The sequence below is a fragment of the Passer domesticus genome, chromosome Z, assembly GCF_036417665.1.
Source record: "Passer domesticus isolate bPasDom1 chromosome Z, bPasDom1.hap1, whole genome shotgun sequence".
In the NCBI taxonomy this organism is placed as follows: domain Eukaryota; kingdom Metazoa; phylum Chordata; class Aves; order Passeriformes; family Passeridae; genus Passer; species Passer domesticus.
The window spans coordinates 34,619,848-34,642,947 of record NC_087512.1 but is presented as its reverse complement, the minus strand read 5'-3'; the positions used below and the strand labels follow the sequence as shown (position 1 = coordinate 34,642,947).

The window sequence follows — 23,100 nt, the reverse complement described above, 5'->3', positions numbered from 1 at the left end:
GTTTGGGTTTGGTTTGGTTTGGTTTGGTCCCCACCCCCCCGCGTAAATTCTGCAATCCGATTATAAAAACGAAGGGCCCTCTGGAGGGATACGGCACCGGGACTACACCTCCCGTGAGGCAGCGCGTCCGGCTCGCCTCGACTTCGGGCGCCGGTGGCGGACGGGAGGTCTCGCGAGGGTAGGGGAGCGGTATGGGCGGGCCCGCGCGCGGGAGATTTTGGCGGGCTCGGGAAGATGGCGGCATCGCTGAGGCGTTTGGACCGCTCGGCGCTGAGCGCTGCCGCGAGCGCTCAGTGGGAGAGCGATCACCTCTGGATCTGTTTGCTGGCCTTGGGCTTCGACCCGAAACAGCACCGTGGCATAAAACTAGGGAGGTTAGTGCTAGGGAGAGCCGGGGAGGGCGGAGGCGGGGGGTCCGAGCGGGCCCCGGGTGCCACTCGGGAGCGCGAGGCGGGAGCGTCTCGCCATGGCCGCCGAGGGGCCCGGTGCCCCTGGCGACAAAGAGCGCCCGAGAGGTGCCCGCAGTGCCGCCACAGTCCACATTGTCTCAGACTTTCTGAAGAAATGAAGCCCAGGAACGGTGAGAGCTCCTGCTCCCCCTCACAGACCTGTGGGGAAGGCGAGGTGAGGGGCTTCCTAGCGCTGTGTTTTGAAAACTTGCCTTCAAAGATAACACTCTTGCCGGAATTGTTTCATAGCACCGTGACCACTGGGGGGCTGGAATGGACCTTAAAACATCACGCAGATCCACCCCTCCTCCATGGGCCAGGTTGCTCAAGGCCTTCCCCTGCCTGGCCTTAAACACTGCCAGAATCGGGGCATCTGCAGCCTCCCTGGGCAACCTGTTCTAGTGTCGCACTGCTGTCACAGTAAAGATTTTTTCCCAAATACCTATTTCATAGGCACGAATTTCTACCATATCTCTAACATACCTAACCTAAATTTTCCCTCTTTCAACTTGTATCCATTACTCCATTTCTTCCACTACAATTCTTGACGAAGAGTCCCTCTCCAGCTTCCCCGTAGGCCCCCTTCAGATACTGTAAGGTTGCTATAAGGTCTCGATGTAACCTTCTCTTCTCCTGAACTGCCCCAGCTCTCTCGTCTTTGTAGGGGAGGTGCTCCAGTCTGCTTTTCAACCTCGTGCCCCTTCTCTGGGTTTGATCCAACAGTCCTTGTTTAGCTGGGGGCACCACAGCTGAATGCAGCACTCCAGGTGGGGGGGTCTCACAAAAGCAGAACAGAGGGGCAGAATCGCCACCTTCGACCTGTTGACCACACTGTTTTGGTTGCAGCCCTGGATTTAACCGTGTTAAATAGGATGAAAGGTGTATACTTTTACATAGCAAATACAGCATTGAATTAATTGTTCTGTAATGTAACGCTGTTTTGTAGTCTTTAGCAGTCAGTAAAAGTGCTCTGTTAATTTGTTGCCATAACTACTTCTGATGTATTTATTTGTTTATTAGGAATATGTTTGCTAAATCGAACAGCAGAGCATTTTCTGTCCTTGCCCACTTCTTGTTTACCAAGCTGGATAAGAACCGTGCAAGACAAATTTTCAAGTAAGTGTTTGGCTTCTGAGGTTGCTGCTGTGCCCTTAATTAAGAATACATTTTATATAGTTGCTGGAGGGGAAGGAGGTGGTTTCTTGGGCAGTACTTTGGAAGAAAAGCATACAGGCAGAGAATTTGTTTTATTTTGATCAATCAATTTTGATCAGTCTGAAACCTTGCCTTAATTAGTTGTTTCTGTTACTTAGCAACTTTGATATAAATTTTAATAGCTGATAAATAATCTACTTCTCCCATTCTTTCTCACCAAACAGAAATTAACATTTGCCATTTATGGATTGTTTCCAGGACCTTCAACGTGGCAAGAACCTTGTGTACTTTAATAGTTTTTTTATTGTATGACAGAGCTGTTTCAGCTTATGCATTTGAATGCATAAGCTGAAACAGCTCTGTCACACAAAAAAACCCTGTTTCCATGCATGGCAGGAGGAAGACCAGTGATATGAAAAAGGTCAGGGTTCTGCCCTCTTTTTTTTTTTTCTCTTCTTCCTCTGTCCCAAGTTAGAAAAAGCTGCGGACAAACAATCTGAAATGATCTGTAATTAACTTATGGAAAGAAAACATTGTCATTTGACAAACCTTTATCTGTTCTTGGTCTAGGGTGTGTATACTCCTCATTTTCTGGCTTGGCATCAGTACGAAATCTGTGTCTTACTCTTGTTTTTACAGTGGTTAATTAGGAATCTGAATATTTGAATGTGTTTTGACATGGCTCTTTTTTTTTTTTTTTTTTTTCCTCCTCCTCCTTTTTAAATGAAAAGGAAATATGGAGTCACAAAACTATCAAGTCCTAGATGTAGGAAGCACTGCTCTCTGTGGCTAAAGGAAATTTCAGTGAGTATGATGAAATTATGCTCTACTAGTTTCTGTGACCTTATTCTTTTTTTGAGGGAACTGTTTTATATCAGAGTTTTAAATAAGGATTTTTTATCAAAGAATTCAGTTTTGCCTTGTATATTCTTTCATATAGTTTATCTTGGGCTTCCTTAAATAAAATATGTTGGTATTGGGGAATTTACAAGACAGAGACCTGGGTGGGTCCTAAAACTGCTGTGGCTTTCTTTTGGGTAACAGTATTTGATTAATGGAAGTCTAGAGAGTTCCTTAGCCCTGGGTGGGAATAAGTTTCTTCAGCTTGAGGGTTGTTTGTTTAAGTTGCCTGGGAAGGTGTTTCTTATTGTGAAAGCTGACTCAGATGCATGAAAAACTTAATTAATAGTGTTTCCTTGTATATGGGAAAGGGGCTACAATGTAAGGCAAGCTTTTTAAAGACAAAGCAAAAGCGTTTCAAGTATTGTTGGTTATTATGTTGCTTTCTTATGCTGCCTTTGTTTTAATGATTGTTCTAAAAATTTTGTCTTTATGCTCCTCAACACGTCACTATTTTAGTAACAGTGGGTAAGGTGAAAACCAATGATGCAATATCTTTAAATATGATTAGAGTACACTAATTAATGACTTCAGTAGAAAATAAGAAAGAAAACTTGAATGTGTTTTCAAAGGTAGGTGTTAACAATTAGGAATGAGGAGGGCACCAGTTTTTAATACTTATCCAACAGTAATTTCATTCTTTGCATTGAAACCATCTTGTGTACAGAACAGAGTGAGTGTTGGGAGCATTGGAAAAAGCTTTATACTCTTCTGCTGACTACAGCAGGTGTTAACAGGGGTGGACAAAGTCATTTAGCTTTGCATCAGGCTTGCTAATGGGTAATCTGCAGCATTTTGGTATGCAGACCAGTCGTTGATTGCTGTTGTTTATGCTTTACTTCTCAGATTAGTTTTGTGTTTGAAATTACTGTACTTTTCTAGCAGCAGAAGGAAGTAAGTCTCCCACAGATTGCTCCTTCCACACTGATTTGTCCTGGTGGTGCTAAATTTGTCCATGTGTTCCTCTGTTTTGCAAGATACGTAATGATTGAAAACATGAAAAAGCTCTTTGTAGGTAAGCTGTATGGGACAATAAAAATGCTTCGTATGTTGTGTTTGTAAATTTATCAAGTCTTTCATATGTGACAGGTGCTTTAAGAAGTTCTTAGTTGGATGCTCAGGTGAAAGTCTTTCATGGGGTTCTGTGTATTTGCATAGAGCTACTGCTGATAGAAAAATGCAGATGGTTTTACTCTCTCTTGCTTTATGGGTCTTGTTCCGGTCTTGTTCCAAGGTTCACCTGTGCAATGCTCTGCACCATTACCCACACAAGTATTGGTTTGGTCCAAAAGTATTGGACAGCTACACTATTTTCTTTCTTGGCACTTGAGGAAGTCTGAAGAATTAGGTCTGTCTGTTTCAGCATCTTGTATTATTGTAACCTAAAGAATGTAGAAAGGGAATGAGAGTGAGGGAATGAAGATGTGTGCAACAGAGAGAAAGGCAAAAGTGGCAGTACACTGCATGCTGTGTTTCAGTCCAGGTAAAAATTAGCATCTTGATTTGTGATTCTTGCAGTTTGATCTACGTAGATTAGGAAGTTGTCCATTTGCTAAAATAATGTAATCCAAACCCTGGCTTTTATTTAGGCACTGGTATATGTTTTGCTGAAGCTGTAATGCGGAGACCTCGGGATATGTACATGGCAAGAGCAAGACACAGAGTTGCATACAATAAACTGCTGCAAATTCTTCAAAGGGGAGACTTTGTTTTTCAAGAATACAGGAGAAAAGTACAGTAAGTAATTAAAAGAGAGTCTTTTCATAAAAGCTGACTTGTGTATGTGTTTTTAGCAGGATTTGAAAAATCTACATATGCTTTACATCACAGAACTCATTGTGTTGACCTCCTCCCGTATTTTCCCCCTTTGCTTTCTTTCATCAACAGTTCTGCTTGTAGATCTTTTATGAAGCATAGTAGTCTAAAGAAATGAATCATTTAGGAGATGCTGTATGTTACTTGGGCATTAAAATGGTTAGGGAATTCTGCATGTATAGGAGTATGATTTCTTCTGAACGGTCATATCCTAAAATAAAACATTCTGAAGATGAAACACTTGGTTTTGTTTATTGACTGTGAGACACATTTTATTTACTTAAACCTTAATTATTTCACCAAAAGTATGCCATTCTTAGTTCTTGTTTATGGCAAATACTCCCAGCTTGAGAAATGTTGTGAGCTGGAACTTCTTCTGCAAACATAGAGCTGTGTTTCAGCAGAATTTACAGAATTTGTGTAGGATAGTTTACATGACTGGAGCACTGTCGTGGACAGTTGTGAGTTGTTTGGTAAATGGCAGAAAAGGGCGAGGGGTTGCACTGTAGGTAAAAGAGCAGTGTCAGTAGTATATGTGCATGTAGTATAGCTCCATACAAGAGGACCGGTCATGTTTCATGCCTTTGGTTGAGGGTTTAGAATCCAGGGAGACCTTGTGGTGGCTTTCTGCTGACCTTGATTCTTACAGAGGACTTCAGCTTACCCAGGTATATACTGGGAAAGTGGTTCAGTGATGCATTAGCAATGTAAGAAGGGGAAGTACCTGGAGGATGACTTTGTGATGCAGTCACTAAGTGTGCTGAGTAGGAGTAGTACTCTCTTGAACTTGCTATGTGTAAATGAGAGAAACAACTTTGGAGACGTTACAGGGCTTTTATGGTCACTGCAGCCAAGACTGTAGAACTTTAAATGCAAAGGAATGCGAGGAAGATGAGGGAGACTGATGACACTGGCCTCATAATTTGAGTGTATTTCCACTGGCCTAGGCAACTGGAGGAGGTTTCTTGTGGAAAGCAGGAAAGCTCATGAGTGACAGGATGCTTTCAGAGATCCTTGCTGAAGCTCATGTGTGATCCATCTCCTTAAGTCAAAAAACAAACAGGTGTAACAAGGACCCAGCCTCATTAAGACAGCGTAGAAACCTACGGAATATAGAAAAGGGAACTGACTTAAAACACACAGAAATGTTTCGCAGGTGTGCAGTAATGTATCTAGGAAGGCCTAAGTTCAGCTAAAGCTCCAAGAGCCTGCTAAGAGCTTGAATAAAGAATCCTGTAGTATGTTAGTAGGAGGTGGAAGTGCATGGAGGATTTGGATCTGCTTCTGAGCACAATGGTAACTTGCAAGTCTCACAGGTTGGAATACCCAATATGTACCTTGCCTTGGGCTGTATGGGTAAGATCAGTAGCCCAGACTGTGCCAAGAAGCAACAAAACAACTGATAGCAGAACAGAGTAAAAGAAAGGTTTCATTGCTTTCATCCAGGGGTACAGGGATACTTACCTGACATTGTTTCAGACCTTATCTGACATATTTGGAAACACAGAAGGCTAGTTGAAGGGGTGAGCCCAAAGGGTGACAGTCCCTCAAAGTTGCTCAAGTAACTGGTCTATGAGTGGAGGTCCTATGAGGCTGGTGCTGTGTCTTCTTAAGGAGTATGGATGACAGGCTCGAATACAGACCCACCAAACTTGCAGATAGTGCCAGACTGTGAGGAAGGAAGATCCTGCAGTGGGGAAGCATTTCACAGTGAGACCTGCTGGGTCTGGAGACTTGCACAGCAAAAATAGTGTGGGGTTTAACAAAGACAAGTGTGAAGTCCTCCACCCGAGAGAGAGAATAGTCCCCAACAGCAGCACAGATTTGTGGGTGATTAGCTATGGAGCAGCTCTGCTAAGAAGAATCAGAAGTGAGAGTAGTGTGTGGCCACAAGCTGAGCATGAGTCAGTGTGTCCTGGTAATCAGGGTCAGCAGCATGCCATGTTGTATGGGAATGAGCACTGGTCAGCAAATGGTGAGCAATTGTATTATGCGTCACACATTTTTCTTCAGTTTTACTATTTTTTCTCTTTTTCCTTTACATCTGTGTTACAATATTTTTATTTCAGTTATTAAAGTCTTCTTATCTCAGCCCATAAATTTTACCATTTTCCAGATTCTTCCTATTCTGCTGGAGCTGGGGAGGTGGGAGGTGAGTGGGCAGCTATGTGGTACTTAGTTTTTGGCTGGAGGTGGTAATTCTAATGCCACATGTGGAATACTATGTTTAGTTTTGATCAGTCCACTTGAAGTTAGAGAATGAAAGATGGGAGAGATACTAGCAGAGGACTGCAGTGGATTAGAGGATTTCAGAGTGTGAAATGTGTGCATAAAAGCTGTAGAAATTTGGTTTGTTTAGCTTGAAAAAGGCAATGCTAGGGGTTTAATCAGAGTTTCGGTGTCTAAAAAGTAGTTGTAGAGAACATAAAGGTACTCTTCACAAAGATGTGTCCTGACAGGACTAAGCAGCAGGTATTTTGGGGAAAGCTCCATCTGGAGATTTTAAAAAATCTCTTGTGAGAACAATTAAACTTAAAAAGGTTGCCTTCAGAAGTGAAATATTGGAAATATTCAAGATTTGATCTTGGTTTGACAAGATCATGAGTAGCATAATTAAAGGCTCTGCTTTCAATGGAAGGCTCAAAAATACAATTTCCAGAGGACAAAGTCTCCTAAATGTCTCCAATTCCTGTAATTCTTTGTCTCCTATGACCTTGTTTGGGAAATATTACTACTGTTTACTCTTTGAGTGATACCCTTCAGAAATGTAATTCTTTATAGGTTTTTTTTTTCATTCTTGACAATGCATCTAAACTCTAAAGATCCGTTTGAATGCAGCATGATTTAGGCACACAATTTTTCTGAAAATCAGACTACTACATTTTTACATGCTTAAAATGTCAATAAAAGCTCTTTGACAAAAGAGCTTCTGTGGTCTATTGTGGGAAAGTCTAGCTGCTTGTACTCCAGTACAAGTATTCTGTTCTCTGGTCTTTTGAAAGTGGGGAATTTGGATGCTGTAGAATTGCTGAATATATTTGCAGTTCACATTGGTAATAGATACTTACAGTAATTATTGCTGCTGGGATGAGAAACAATTGGTTACTGACTGTAAGCAATTCTGATAAGCCTGTACTAGCTGTTGATTTTTTTCCTAGGGTTTTAATTAGAGAAATAAAGCGGACAAAGAAGAAATATGCAGTTGTGCAGAAGCAGTTTTGCAGGTAAGTGCAATTCCTTGTAACTAAGTTCGGATGTATGAAATAGATTAGATGCTCAGTTTTATGAAATATGAACTGTAATTTCACTGTAGTCTGCTTGAACTTGTGTTTTGCATGTGCATATAGGATGAAGCAAAATGACCAAAACAAAAATGACACAACTGAGAGAATTCAGAAGGTGAGCATTTTGTTCCTGCTGTGACAGTGTGTTGATTTCTGCAACACCTACTATCAGATATTTTCACTTGTCTGCCTGTGATTATGTTAGGACTTTCATCTGCCTTCATGCTGTTTTGATACTCTGTCATTTTAGGTGTTACAGCAAACATTTTAACAGTGTTTTTCTCCTTTCCTGTTAAGGTCCGAAGTATGTGGACACTCATAACAGAAATGCTTACATCTCTGAAAAAGGAAAAGGAAGTTGTGGATTCTGTACTTGAAGACTGCGTTAACCCATGTATTCTAGATGGAACTGATGTTGTTTTGAGTGTTCCAGCGTTGTTGATTTACAGAGTTGAAAGTAACATGTATGGTGTAAGTGGTTTTTGTCCTTCTTGCTGAATTGCTAAACTGCTTTCATTTTGTCCCCAGTGATGCAGCTAAGTACCTTAAAAAATTAGAAAAGTACTTAATGGATTATTAGAAGTAATTGCAGAAGGATGCATGAAAAACGTATAATTCATATGCAGAGATTTCTTATTATTACAGTGCTATTTTGTATTTGTTATTTCTAAGCCGTTAACTTTTTCAGTTTAGTAAATACATTAATAAGTCTGCTTGATTATAGTACTTGACTTTTTTATGGTTTGGACATTAAAATTATGTTGACTGTTTTAAATTGGTGATTCAACTAATTGGCTTTTTTTTCCATTTTGTAGTATATGGTGTTGTTCAGTTATGGCATTGGTGCTGTTTGGGCCATATCTTTTGGGGCAGCGGTCAAACAGAATACCTCATTGTTGGAGTTTTCTGGGCTTGTATTGCTTTAACTTAGAATGTATTTTTTGAAAAATGAAACTATCAGGACCTGAATCTAAGTAAAAAGTATACAGTGTCCTGGCTCTGACTGCAGGAGACATGACTTTCTGATATTGGTACTGTTCACTAATTATTTTTTTAATTGCTTGCTCTACTTCAAGTTTTGTACAGGAAATTTATATGAAGATGGAAATCTGAATTTCTTAACAGTTATTCAATTGCTAAATGAAGCCCTAATGACATTGAGAGATGAATCTTGTCCATGTGAATTAAAAGAACTTCACAGAATTGAGGATGTGGCTGCATTCTACAAGAATGCGCTACGGGCGTTGAACACGGCAAGGTAATTGTTGGGGGATTTTCTCTAATTACTTGTTCTTAAATGGTAGGATCATATCTACTGGAGTCTTTTCTAGAAAGATGTTACAGCAAAAACATGTTGGCTCAGTCTTTTTCTTATGCCTCTGGGAAAATTAGTGTTTATTCCAATTATTTATGTGACTTTTTATTGAGATTCTTCACTAGTTTGTTTCATCTTTCTGCCTTTGTTTCATTAATATTTTGGTCTTTGTTTCTGGGGATCTCATTTACTTGGTGATCTGATTTTTGCTTTTTTTTTTTGTCTTGTTGCATTAATAAGTTCTGAGATTTTTAAAACTTTCATCTGTAACTGGCTTAGGGAAATTTGAAGTGTTTATTGTGTATGTTTTAGTGTAGTTTTTCCAGTTTTGCTGTAAGAAATATGAAGACTGCCTAGCAGCAGCTTTTTTGGTTATGAATTTCAGTTCTTAGTGTTTGCATAAATGCATGAATAAATTGATATATATCAGAGGTTTGTCAAGATAAGGGAGAACATGTAATACTTTCCCTCTTTGTGTAGAATTGTTATCTCTACGAACCGGTAGAGATAACATTCATTTTCCATGTTTATATGTTACAGTCTAAGAAGAAAGCAAGAGCATTGTGAGCCAGAGCATCAGTCTCTTCCCAGAAAACAGGAAATCTGGGAATCAAAGTGGGAAACTATTCTTGGCCAGTGTCCTTTTAATTTAATCTTTAAAGATGATCTAGTAAGTAATATTTGTTTTATCTGATTCTGGGAAAGAGAAAAGGGTGAAGGTGAGAGAGGATGTAGGTCTAAACTAGTGTGTTCTGTTACAACACTTCAGCTTTATATGTAAGGTTAGGGGACTCATGTAGTGCAATATACCCGATTTTGCTTTAAGAAATACGGAGGGTGTTGTGGTGCACCAGTTTTAGTTGTTCTCTTGCACTGGGTGATGGGGAATTTGCACAGAATAGTTTTATATTGCACTGTATTCAAGAGAACACATGTTTCTTAAACAAAATACATTTGACTTTATTATAGTGATGTATTCACTGGAGATGCCAAGATGGTAGATCGGCATAAGAGTGAGCAGATTGGTTTTTGTTTCGTTCCTGTGGAAGCTGAGCATTTAGTATGTTCAGTCTGAATATTTGATGATTTCTGTTTTCCCTTTTAAAGCAATGTATTTGATGAAGGAACAGTAATTTCCATTTTGATGCTCACGCTGACAGAAGTTATACCCTTATGTAGCTACCCAGCAGGCAGAGGAGAAACTTCATGTTGAGTCTGACAGCTGGTTTACAGGAAAGTTGTTTTAAATAACTGTCTGTTAATTGCTGTTGATAAACTGACTTTTTCTAAGCCTACTTACATAAGTTTTTCTTTTCCTTTTGAAAGCAATCACCTCCATCACTTCAATCTTCTAGTTCTTCAGACGAAGATACTGTCTTTTATGAGTCATTTTCAGGTGGGTGAGCAGGAGAAACTTGTTTTCCTTCTTCCCCACCACCACAGTTGCTAAAAGTTATATGGAGTCTAAAAGGCTCCCTTCTTGCATTTGCAGTCTGTGGTAATTGGTTCTTTGCCAAAATTGCCTTGCATTTTTCAGCCTCATAGTATCTTGGAGATTCACTGAAGCTTGGCAAAAACCCAGTGCTGAGCTGTTTGATATTTTGTTGTTCTTGCAAAAAGGATGTCGAGACAGATGTCCATGTACAAAGGTTTATTCATGGGTTTGAGAGAATACATTCCGTCTAACTGTAAAGGTTACTTAGGGTTGGAGGAGTAATAAAGAGAGAAAGAGGGTAAAACTTTTGCCATTGACTATCTAGGAAAAGAAATTGAAGGAGTCCTCCCACGTAACTGTCTTTCCCTGGTGCACTCTGAAATACTTTATTCCTGAGTAACTGCCATTTGGTCAGGACTTCACTTGATTGGTGTTAGTTGCATTCAGTCATTAGGTTAGTAGTGTTGATCAGAGCTCACCTTGATCAGGCATGGTTGTTGCACATGCTAATTGGCTGATGATCTTGATGGTATTTTACTGTGTGACCTCATTTTACTTGTTGACCAAGTCTTGACTGTCACTAGTACAGAGTTACAAGTTAAAAGCTACAAAGCAAGGAGGAAGACTGCTTGAATCATATCATTTGGAGTTCCTTTTAGGAAAAATGGAAAAATGGCGTAGCAGAGGTGTATGGGAATTTCAAGATACAAAAAAAAATGGTGGGAAGATGCTTTTGGTTACAAAGGTGAAAGCACTGCTCCAGCCGTCTATGTGGGTATAAGGCTAGAATCTGCAGAGGAAAGGCTACAGAATTGGATTTGGAACATAGTTTGTCTTAAAAATTTAAAAGATTGAAGCAATGATGCTATGAGCTGGTAGAATCAGAAAGCTTGAGATAAATTGATTTCTCTGACATTCTCTCTGTGGTTGAGATGCATTGTCTGATAATACAGCCACTAAGAAAACTTAACTTCTGTCTGTTGATAGGGTCAATACCAAAAGCAAAATACTGACCTCAGCTAAGTACTGTAAGTGAGCTTGGATTTTTGATGCGTTGAGTTGAATATGACAGGAAATGCCATTTATCCCTGCAGAAGCTGAAATAGAGGATTTGTAGAGGTTAACTGAGGTTAAACTTTGGCTGTGTATTCAAGATGTGCCAGAGTTATTGCATTGTTCTAGACAGTCCATGACTGAGGTGTGTGCACTCCAATAATGTTCAAAGCATTTACTTCTGTAACATTTGCTTATGTAAAGTTTCGCCTTGCTTGGACTGAGGCAGCAAGACGGATGAGTATATGCACAGAGATATTTATTGATTAATGCAGTTGGGGTAAAAGGTGGGTGGAATTGTGCTTTGTGGAATTGATGTACTGTACAATTGAGGTGTGTGTGGAAAAGAGGGGATAATGATGATGCTGCTGGGACTGTGGAGGAAGGTAAAAAGTCTGATTGATATGTGCAGGGCAGCAGATAGACTCATGCTTCATGTGTTCAGGAGCAACAGAAAGAGGTGCTGGCTACTAGAGGCATGTGTTACTACAAGTACTGCCCGAGCAGAAGGATTGATAGTGCTGTCCTGCTGATGTATTTATTTTTCTTGAAATATAAAAGATGTAAAATCCATCCGGTGTGTAGTCTACAGAAGTAGTGTGAGTGAGCTTGTGTCACATCGGAAGCCTAAGTGAAAAAAATGGAAGCAATACTAAAACTTTTGGGTTGCTTTTCTAGGTAATTATGACTATCATCATGAAGAATGCAATGAGGAAAGTGATGGGCCTTTGGAAAACATGCTCCATACAACATTAGTACCCTCAAGATGGTATGCCTAATGAGAATTTGATAAAAAAGCAGTAGAAAAATTAGAAGTTTACTTATTGGACCCGAATATTTTGCATCTCTTGAGTCTTAATGAAATATTTCAGTAGCCCATTCCTTACATCACAACTGCTTGCTTTAGCAAGATAGTCCTAAAGTAACTGCTGCTTTTTCTAGCTGATGACAGATTGATCATCTGGTTGCTGCTCAGTAGAAGGAGTAGCAGTCAAATTGCAAAGTTTTTTTCTTGCTTTCCAGCTATGTTTGAAGATTTAAGAGACAGATAGAGAAAACAGAAGCTTCTTCTCTGCAAGGCTTTTTTCATTACTTTTCTTGAGAGTTACAGTCACATTGTTCTGTAGCTACTCTTCCTACAGTACCAGCAAAGGGTTAAACACAGAACAATGGTATCCTAGAAAGTTTTTTCCGTTTTGTCATTTGCTTAGTCCAAGAGTATTTCATGACCTTTTGAATAATGCTGTCTTTCATAATACGACTCCTACAAAGGTTTGAACATTACCTACTAAGAGACCAAGGGAGTTAGCAAAGGAATGCTATCCATTCTTAGACATCAATAGATGTAGTTGCATATAAGTCTCAGAGGCTCTCAAAGTAGTTAACAAATCCTGGGTTTCTTTCAGTGACTTCATACAGCATGGAGGCTTATCTGAGGCTAAGGACAGAGAACATCAAAAACATTTTAAGGTTTGGTTTTCCTACCAAGTGAGGACTGTGCAGTTTTGAGAGCTATGCAATTGGCACGAAACTTACTAGAAGTGATAAAGCTGAAGTTTTTGGTAGCCAGGTGATTGTTAAATTTCAAGTTTACATAGGAACAGACTTGTGAATGCCAGAAATGGTTCAGAAAAAGACTACATAGGAAAAATAATGTTGTCAAGTGCGCAGAAGACTTTCCAGTTATCTTTTATAGTAGAAGGTAGAAGACTTGTTTACAAGTGTTTTGAAAAATCCCTTATTTTTCTGTGTGCTAATCAATAGCAGAATTTATTAATTTACTGGTTTTGGGAGGCTGATACACAACTAGGGCTAAAGCTGCTCTAATTGTCACACTGTTCTCCCTATAGTAAAACTGCTTTCTGATGACCGGGACGAATTGAGGGAAATCGTAACGGACAGATACGGAGCACACAGTGTATAACAGCCTTCTAAGATTTGTGTTCCAATTGTTTAATTTGTCTCTAAAATTGTTGGGTTTTTTTTGTCTCTCTCCCTTCTTGAGGAGCTCATCGGTGCCATCGTCGTCAGAAGGATCTGAAAATGGAGACCTGTTAATTAAAAATGTATATATCTTTGAAATAAGTTAAACTTATGACATGTCCTTTTTATATTGATTGAAACTTAGACTTTGTGGAAAAGGGTTTTGGGGGTGGTTTTTTGGGGGCTTTGGTTTGTTTTATGAGGTTTTTGGGATGGTTTTTTGTTGTTTTTTGAGCAGTGTTTTTACACATTAGAGTTAGCTTTTACAATTTTCTCAGACTAACTCTCAGTGACTTCACTAAGCTTTAGGAAAGAACAATAGGAAGTAGGTGTCCTTGTATCTGACTTCCTGTATAACATACAGTGTGTGACTGATTCTCTGTTTGCTGAAACAGGCTTTTGATCTGGGCAGTGGTCAGACTTTGTTTCTTTAAGTTGTAAATTAAATTTAAGTGTGAAAATCTGGGGTAAAAGCAACTTGGATGTACAGTTGTCCAGTGCACAACTGTTCACTGTACTGTGATCAGGGTTGTTGCAAGTGAGTCATCTGTGTTGTATGTAACACCTATCCTAGTCACTACTTAGGCCCTACTTTGAATACAGTTGTAAAAATATTTTGTATTTAGTTAGAATTCAAGACTGAAATATTTTTGTTGACTAAATACACTGAGGCCATTGGAGTTCAGAAATTTTACAGCAGTTTATGCTTTCTTGATTTTAAAACTACTAATAATTCCTTTGCATTCCTGTAGAACTTGAATACTTGTGTAGGAAATGAAAAACCTGTGCCTCAAAAAAACTTAAAAAATGGAAAGGAAGAATTCCCTACTTCAGAAATGGAGGAGAATGCAAGTGAAAATGTTACCCAGCCAAAGTCTCCTGTGAAAAGAGATGAACTTCTTGAGAAAGCCAAAGATGAACTGGCAGAAGAGGTTAGGATGTATTTTTTTTTTGTTTTTAAGTAAATGATCACTAAGTTTGGAGAACAAATCACTAATTATGATAAAAAATGTCTCTAGTCCACATACATCGAAAGCTACCTTTTTGTGCTAGATAGTTATCAGTCACAGAGTTTTAGAGTGGACTGATAAAGTACACACTGAAAGCATGGAGTTTGTGCAGGTATCATACTTAAATCATGGTGAAGTGAATAGTATGTTCAGTAGAATCATGGTATGATTACACTTGAGTCTGTGAAGTACACTGCATATATTCAGAGACAAAAAACTGTTGAATTCTTAAGTTACACATGTTAAATATTTAACAGAGACTTGGTAATTTTAAGCAGGAATGTAAGTATTTTTTCTTTTAGGTATTCTATTTAATATTTGAGAAATTCCTTCACAAGGGTTACTGTAAAATGTGCCACTTCTTATTTTGGAAAGTAAATTGCGTTTTTAACTGAAATGGGAGTTGTTTTTCATCTGCTAAAATTTTTGAAATACATATCTCTGGTCTTCAGGCTTATGCAGTTCTTGGCTAATGTCTTAAATATATTCTATCTGAGCACACTTTCTTATTTGAAAGGTGGATTCATAGATGATGAGTGAGCTGAGAATGGAATCTGATTTCAGTCCCTTATCTTTGTTTTGTGTTTGTAACCTACTATGGTCATTGTAAACCTAAGTAGTAAATAACAGAAAAGTTAGAATATTCCAAATTCTCCAGATAATTTGGAGAATGAGATTTACTTTTAACTATAACTGACAGAAATGAAGAGGTTATAATTTTGATTTCTTAGAATTTGCTGTTCTCTGACATCCTACAGATTGCAAAGTCGGTGATGTCTGAGTCACCTCACAGTGGTGAAGAAAAAGGAATGACATTAGATGATCTCATTAGCTCACTGTGTTTTAACCCATTTATAACAAGGAATCAAATACCCCGAACTCCCGAAAATCTGTGTGAGTTTGAAATTCTGTTTTTATAATGTTTGTTGATAAAAAATGTGGTTAGTTCATTGACTTATCACAGAAGAAGAAAATGATAATTATTTCAATGATGTTGCATGTTTTTCTAATGGCTCTCTCTAATACAACACAGTAGACCTAATAAGATGTGAATACTTTGAATTCGATTTAAGAGATTTTTTTTCTTATATAAAATTCCCTTTGTGTTGGGGAAAGAAACAATATAAAGCAGCTATACATATTCCCTCTTGGATTGCTTATGTCACTGCGGGGACTGAAAAAAAACAGACTGATTGAAAGTACTAAAATTTTACTTTGGTTTGTTCCATTTAGTTACTGAAATCAGAAGTTCGTGGAGAAAAGCTATTCAGACTGAGGGCTCATTAGACCTAGAGCTGTCCTCAACTGGAGCGATGACGGAAAAATCTTCAATGAATGCTACACTCAGTATGCAGGAGGAGGTGGACTTTGTGTGCTCTAAGCCTCTGTCTCCTGTGTCTGACTTGGATCCTCCTGTATCAGAAAAGATGTCTCAATTAAATTCTACAGAATCTGGTTCTCAGTCTGGAATTCAAGAAAGTGAAAGAATTGAATCAGAGGAACTGGATTCTGGTTTGAGTGGAAGTTGTGTAGAAGATCAAAGCCAGACTTTTCAAAATGTAAAGAAGAGCATGAATACTCCAGATACTTGTTTGAAAGGTGGTAGTAGAACAAATACACTGCCTTCAGACCACTGTCGCAGTTTTCTGATGGATAAGATGCTGTGCTGGAATGTATCTGCATTAAATTCTGCTGACATGGGAATATTGGGTGAGACACTTCCACAATGTGATGATACGGATCCCAGCATATCTGCAGGCTCAGACTCCTTTTTCTTTACAATGGACAGTGAAAATTTAATGGATGACTCAGAAAATAATGAGGATATTAAAAAATTGGACCTAGATATACAGTCCCTGTCCAACTCACATGAAGTGCTAAAACAGACTGCATCTAAGAGTGAAGAGGAGCTGCATCAAACACATAATGGAGACAAATTTCAAAGTAGTAGAGCTAAACTAAGTATGATATCACAAGAAGGAGAGGAAAATGAGGATTATCCATCCATGGACGAAGAATTTACCAATATGCCATTGCCAAACTCTCCTGATGAGAGCAAACATTCCCTGTCATCTTTGCTGGTATCCTGTCAACAGATGGATGGTACATGAAGTCCCATTAGACTTAATACATAAATTGAAGGGTAAGTGTCTGTGTTTTTTATGCATCAAGATTTTGTCCATTCTGTCACTGGCTATACTACCATGAATAACCTCTGAGTAGTCGGATTGTGCTGTGGAAGTGGAGTGAAACAAATTATTTGTATGCTTGTTCCTCATGGAGGATGAGACATTAAAAATAAAGGAAATATGCTTCCTCTAGTTCTAGAGTTCTAGCAAACATCTTCCAAGTACAATAAAAGATGTTCATCTGACTTTCTGCTCTAATTTGGAGTGTTTTGTGGTTTTTTTTTTAAAAAAAAAAGCCTCAAAGTGCATTAACTGCAATCTGCAGTTAGATTTTGAATAATCTGAATTTAGATTTTTAGAATTCACAAAGATAGTTCGAAGCTTTGTGTTTACTCTGAACAAATTTGGCTATTCAGAAATGTGTCGTATGTCATTTAAACTTCTGTGAGTTCATTAAGGTGTTGATAGAACTCTCCTGCCTGCCTATCCCCTTATCCCATTTCCAACAGAAGTGTCAACTATTTAACCAGTATTGCAGTGTTTAGTTACATGTGAGCTTAAATCATTGAAGTGCATTGATAAAAATGAATTAGTAATGGAAGACTTCCATGAAAACATACGGTACGCAGGGATGTGATGAGGCAGGCCATCACCCACTTGGAATTGAGTCTGGCAAGGGATGTAAGTACATCAGGAGGAAAAGGAGGATTAGGGAAAGTGTGGGGCCATTGTTGAAGCAGACAGGTGTCCTGGTGATGGAAGACACAGTGAAGGTGGAATTAGTGAATGCCTTCTTTGCCTTTAGTCTTTACTGCTGAGGCTGTCCTTCAGGAATCCCAGATCTCAGAGGTAAGGGAGGAAGGCTGGAGAAAGGAGGACTTGCTCCTGGTCATAGAGGGTTCAGTTAAAGTTCAGCTAGATAGACTTAATGCCCGTTAGTCCACAGACTCCAATGGGATGCTCCCATGGATGCTGAGGTAGCTGGCATATACTGTTGCTAAGCCATTCTCCATTATCCTTGACAAATGGAGAACAGGAGGTGCCTGATGAGTGGATAAAAGCCAACATTACATCCATCTTCCAAAAGGGCAACAAGGAGGAACCAGGAAACCACTGGCCAGTCAGCCTCACCATCATCCCTGGAAAAGTGGTGGAACTGATTATTCAGAAGATCATGACCAAGCATGTAGAAGAAATTGTCATCATATCAGGATGGATTTACCATGTAGTCAGGATGGCCATTGGGAGTAGACAGGTGCAAATCATACTTTACCAATAGCCTTCTGAGATGACATGGTAGAATGGGTTGGCTAGGGGAGAGCAGTGGATATTGTTTGCTGTTAAAGAAACTTCCCAGTCTGGCCATTCATGAGACTCCCTGGCAGTGACATTCCCAACGTCAGAGACTTTCACTGTTGGGAGTGAAGCCCCTTCACAGTGGGTTGCTCCAGTGAGCTGATGGGTGCCCTGCTTGACTCCTCACCCAGCCTACCCTCACATGCAGTCAGACCAGTTTCCTTACGGGTTTCCCATGGCAGTGTCTCAGATGTCTCAGTCCACAACGCCATTTATTCACAGTGCAGTAACACAGAAACAGCTCGAGCTGGTGCTTCTGAGCAGGACCCCCAGCGAAGGAACCCCAGATCTTTTACACCCTCAGTCTCCCCACATGCAAGGCTTCCTCTTCCTCCTGAGTCTTCAGCTTCTGTCCCCACTCTCTGTGTCAATCCACCTAGATGGTGTCACCAGTCTTCATCTCCTTTGTTATCCAAAAGGTAGGCAATTCCCAGCTCCTGATGTGTCTGTCAGCATCCATTCACCTGGCTGCTGTCATCCATATTCATACTCATTATCCTGAAGTTTGGCAGTTCGAAGGCTCCCACCCAGAGCTCAGATTACAGCTCAGTCATCAGCTTGTGTGTCCATCTGCCTGGATCAGATGGTACCAGCACTACCTTAATTTCAGGAAGGGTTTTGATGCTGTCCTCCATTACATCCTCATAGGTAGGCTCAGGAAATGTTGGTTAAAGGAATGGACAATGAAGTGAATCAAGTACTGGCTGAATGGCAGAACTCAGAGAGTCATGATAAGTGGAGTCCAGGAGGAGGCTTGCAGACAGTAGTATTCCCAAGGATCAATACTGGGACCAATCTTATTCAACTTTTTTATCAGTGACCTGGAGGAAGGAATCAAATGCATCCTCAGCAGGTTTGCTGGTGACTCCAAACTGGAGTGCTGATCTACCTGAAAGCTCTGCTGCCATTCAGTGGGACCTTGATCAGCTGGAGGGTTGGGCAGAGAGAAACCTGGTGAGGCTCAACAAGGGCAGGTGCCAGGTCCTGCACGTGGGGAGGAGCAGCCCCAAGTGCCAGCACAGGCTGGGGCTGACCTCCTGCAGAGCAGCTCTGTGGAAAAGGACCTGGGGCTCCTGGTGGATCACGAGCTGTCCATGAGCCAGCAATGCCCCGGTGGCCAGGAGGGCCAATGCCATCCTGGGGTGCATTGGCAAGAGTGTGGCCAGCAGGCCGAGGGAGGTGATCCTCCCCCTCTCCTCAGCCCTAGTGAGGCCACACCTGGAGTGCTGTGTCCAGCTCTGGGCTCCCCAGCACAAGGGAGACAAGGAGCTACTGGAGAGGGTCCAGTGGAGGGCCACAAGGATGATCAGGGGTCTGGAGCTTCTCTCTCATGAGGAGAGACTCTGGGAGCTGGGACTGTTTGGTCTGGAGAAGAGAAGACTGAGAGAGGATCTTACCAATACATAGGAATGTCTCAACGATGGGTGTCAGGAGGATGATGCCAGACTCCTTTCAGTGGTGCCCAAAAAAGAGGCAGTGCGCCTTGGCCACAAACTAAAGCACAAGAAGTTCCGCTGTAACTTGAGGCCGAAATTCTTTACGCTGAAGGTGGCAGTACACTGGAACCAGCTGCCTGGAGAGGTTGTGGAGTCTCCCTTTCTGGAGATACTCAAAACCTAACTGGACACAGAAATGTGTTCTAGGTGACCCTACCTTGGTGGGGGGGGGTTGGTCTGGATGATCACCAGATCATCCAGACCAACCCCTTTCTAATGCAACTCCTTTCTAATGCTAACTGTGCTGTGATTCTGTGATTTAATGAAGTACTTGGAATTTAATATAAACTAATCTCAAGGAGCAGTGAAACTTCATTCTTTGTGCAAGAAAGGTTTCATTTAGAACTGCAGCTGTGTTACTAGCAACTGATGGGAGCACTTATCAAATGGTTATTAGAGTACCATTTCATATATGCTTTATTAATACATGTGAAACAACTTCAGTATTTCTGTCTTAATAATTTAGTATTATAAAGTGCAAACTAGTATGTTTTCTCTTTCAGATAAGAACAGTTGAGTTGGAAGCTGGGTATGAATGAACCTTCATCAGGATCGAATTTGTAAAGCAGCAGCATAACCAGAGCAATGCATTTATGGTTTATGTAGCATCTTCTCCAAGCGTTGTCTGCGTTTGGAAGTTGCACTCCTTTTGATGTGCAAGGTGACTCTATTCCAGTCTCCTTGTTTAAGAGTGTCACTTGCCTGCTCTGACACTGCCAATATCATATCATTCACTGTGGCTTTCTGTATACTTTCTATATATTTCTATATTTATATACAGAACTGTACTTTCTTTTTGAAGCATATTTTGAACAGTAGATGTTGAGTAAATGGCATAACCCTAGAAAATGGAAAAATTAAATGTCAAAAGAGAAATAGTGCAATCTGTTAATTTGCTCCTAATCCACATCTCATACCCATCCCAACCCTCAACCCAAAAGACTGAAATTTTTCTTGGTGCTCTACATTCCATTGCATTCATCTCTCTTACTGAGATTTCTGGTCTATATTGCCATCAATTCTACTGTTGATAGAGGCTGTTCCCTTTTTCTAAGCTTCACTGGAGTGCATATTTCTTTAGCTATATTACCAAATAAATGCTTTACACTAAAGTTAAAAAAATGTGTTGCTTGTGGTAGTGTTACTACTTGATATTAATGTTATGTTGTGATGTAAAAGGTAATAAAGCCTGTGGTAATGGGAGAAAGTACAGCTCTAGATTCCAAGAGGTAAATTTATTGTTGTAAAAATACTGAATCCTAACCTCATGTGTTTAGAGGCATTGTTAAATATAGTTGTTTTTCTGTTCTGGATTGTCTTCCTCCTTTCTTCCAAAACAGTTACCTTGGGGTTAAGAAGAAGCTCTGCCTGTATTTGACATCTCCCTTGTAAAGAGAATTTGACAGGCTCTGTGAAAAGGCATGTGGGTGGTTGAGGAAGCTGTAATATGTATAATGGCTGTGTACATTAACAGATAAGAGGAAAGTGCTGCTTAGTAGCCAAAGGCCTTTTCAAACCTAAGTTCTGTGATCCTGTTACCACCTTAGCTACTGGCTGCCTGGAGCAGGCTCAGCTGTGTTCTGTCCACACCTGGACTCTAGAGCTTGGCACTGGTCACTTGTCAAACATTGCCCAGGTAGCTAGATGGGCTGTAGGCTAACTGCATGTCTTAAGTAAAGTTAAACTGCATTTTGTGTTGTTACTGATTGACAGTTTGGAATTTAAAAATGGCATTTAAAATTTTTGAGTTTCCTGTGAAGACCTGGCCTCACATTTTGAGTTATGTATAAAAGCAGAATCTTTCCTCCTTGCAGTTAAATGTAACATGATTTTTGTATTGTAAGTAGTTGCTCTCCTGTCCACTGGTTTGTGTTGGACACTTAGGAAATTTTTGGTTAGGCTTATATTGGAAATCCATCATAATTAATTTGAAATTCTAGGTAAAATTCTCATTTAAAGCAGTAATTTACTGATTAGTAAGTGAAATTGAGAACAGCAAGGTATTATGAGCAGCCAGAAATACAGCTCTCTCTGTATTTCCCTGACTTCTTTAAACATAGGTATTTGCTGAAGATTCCTGATGTACAGTGTTAAATATCTGAAGATACCTATCAGAAGTTCTTGCCCATTAAGCCTGGAGAAATTCAGTTTCTCATTAACTTCCTAATCAAAAGATTCCTTTGTTCAACTTCCTGAAAGGATGTAATTTGGGCTTCTGAAGTTAGATGCACTGTATCATCATTAGCTGAAATATGATGCGAGGTACAGTACCTTGCTTTCCTCTCCAGAGGGGGGTATGCTGCAATTTTGTGCAGCACTGCAGAGCAGCCAGTATTTCACACTTCTAGAGTCACCTATTATTACCAAGTGAGCTCCAAAAGGATAGCTTTAGGAATTTCTGTATTCCTTGGTCTCTTTTTTTTTTTTAACTTTGGAAGATTATACTTAGTTTTTCTTGCCAGAGCTTATATGCATTGCTCACAAGGTTTGATGAAGTGCCTGGAATATTTTTCCTCCAAGTTCTGTAGTATCTATTATATCATGAGCAATGTGATACATGGAGTTGGGCCTGTTCAGTCCCAAGAAGAATCAGCTGATAAGGGAGGTCATCATTGTCTGTGTCAGGGGAGGGTGTCAGTGCATGGATCCAGGCTCTGCTTGGTGGTGCTGAGCAATAGCAAAAGAGTCAACAAACTGATGTGCAGTTAGTTTTACCTGAACATGAGGAGGAACTTTACTGTGCAGTGACAGAGCACTGGAAAAGATTGCCCAGAGACGCTGTCGAGGTCTCCATTACTGGAAATACTCAAGACCCCATCTAGAATTGATCCTGTGCAGTGTGGTCTGTGATGACCTTGCCTCAGCAGGGAGGTTGGACCTGCTTCTTGTTTAAGCTGAGACCCCTTGTGTGAGGACACAAGGTTTGACTCCATTTTCATCAGAAGGCTGATTTATTATGTTGTATATTATATTAAAATACTACATTACAACTATACTAAAAGAACAGAGAGAAGAAGATCAGAAGGCTACAAAGACAAGAATAGAATAGGAATCAATAACAAAATCCTGTGACTGCTCACAGCCTTGGCATGGTGGCTGTGATTGGTCACTGATTGAAAACAATCCACATGGACCAATGACAGATGCACCTGTTGCATTCCACAGCAGCAGATAGTTATTGTTTACATTTCTTTCCTGAGGCTCCCAGCTCCTCAGGACGGGAAAAATCCTAGCAGAGGAATTTTCACTAAAATATCATGGCTACACCTGCTGTGTGGTTACTTGCAGTCTGACCCATTCTGTGATTGTATCGTCTTATGGTCTGGTAATAGCATATCCAATAATCAACTTGTAGCTGTGACAAAACATGAATTGCTCTAAAGTTGTATACAGGATGACACATAACTTTGCAGTCTGTGCTTTGTATGTTCTCTCTGTACTCAGCATACGTTAGTCTTTTTATTGAAAAGTAAAGCTGAAAGAACGTTTGAAATGTCACTAATTCACTGGGCATTGAAAAATGCAAGTACAGTCCTGTGAATTAATTTCTGCAAGTAATGGGAGAGAATCAGAAGGATGAAAACTACAAAATTAGTGGTTTGAGCCCCGTGCCAGGCACTGAACAAAATCAACTCTACCCCAGCCAAAACAGATTGGGGGAAGATGGGATGAATAGGGATTTATAATACAAGTACTTAGATTAATTTCAGGCAAAGAGTC

General features: G+C 40.0%; 1 protein-coding gene and 1 non-coding gene across 2 annotated transcripts; both read left to right on the top strand.

The window, feature by feature from the left end:
* The first annotated feature begins 207 nt into the window (after positions 1–207).
* On the top strand, positions 208–20,688 carry HAUS6 (HAUS augmin like complex subunit 6). The gene is made up of 17 exons (XM_064405405.1): positions 208–374; positions 1,470–1,565; positions 2,336–2,408; positions 3,387–3,519; positions 4,094–4,241; positions 7,478–7,543; positions 7,667–7,718; positions 7,901–8,074; positions 8,680–8,861; positions 9,459–9,588; positions 10,245–10,314; positions 12,085–12,175; positions 13,412–13,472; positions 14,142–14,321; positions 15,158–15,293; positions 15,633–16,542; positions 19,884–20,688. Exons 1-16 carry the CDS (start codon positions 235–237, stop codon positions 16,508–16,510), a joined length of 2,610 nt encoding a protein of 869 aa, XP_064261475.1. The 5' UTR covers positions 208–234; the 3' UTR covers positions 16,511–16,542; positions 19,884–20,688.
* Positions 13,195–13,325, top strand: LOC135291554 (small Cajal body-specific RNA 8). The gene has a single exon (XR_010354365.1). It is a non-coding gene; the product is annotated as a small Cajal body-specific RNA 8 (non-coding RNA).
* Positions 20,689–23,100: the final 2,412 nt, after the last annotated feature.

Coding starts and splice junctions, on each gene's coding strand:
- HAUS6 (XM_064405405.1), top strand. CDS start 235: ATGGCGGCATCGCTGAGGCGTTTGGACCGCTCGGCGCTGAGCGCTGCC. Junction 375..1,469: donor CGTGGCATAAAACTAGGGAG/GTTAGTGCTAGG, acceptor TTTGTTTATTAG/GAATATGTTTGCTAAATCGA. Junction 2,409..3,386: donor TGTGGCTAAAGGAAATTTCA/GTGAGTATGATG, acceptor GTACTTTTCTAG/CAGCAGAAGGAAGTAAGTCT.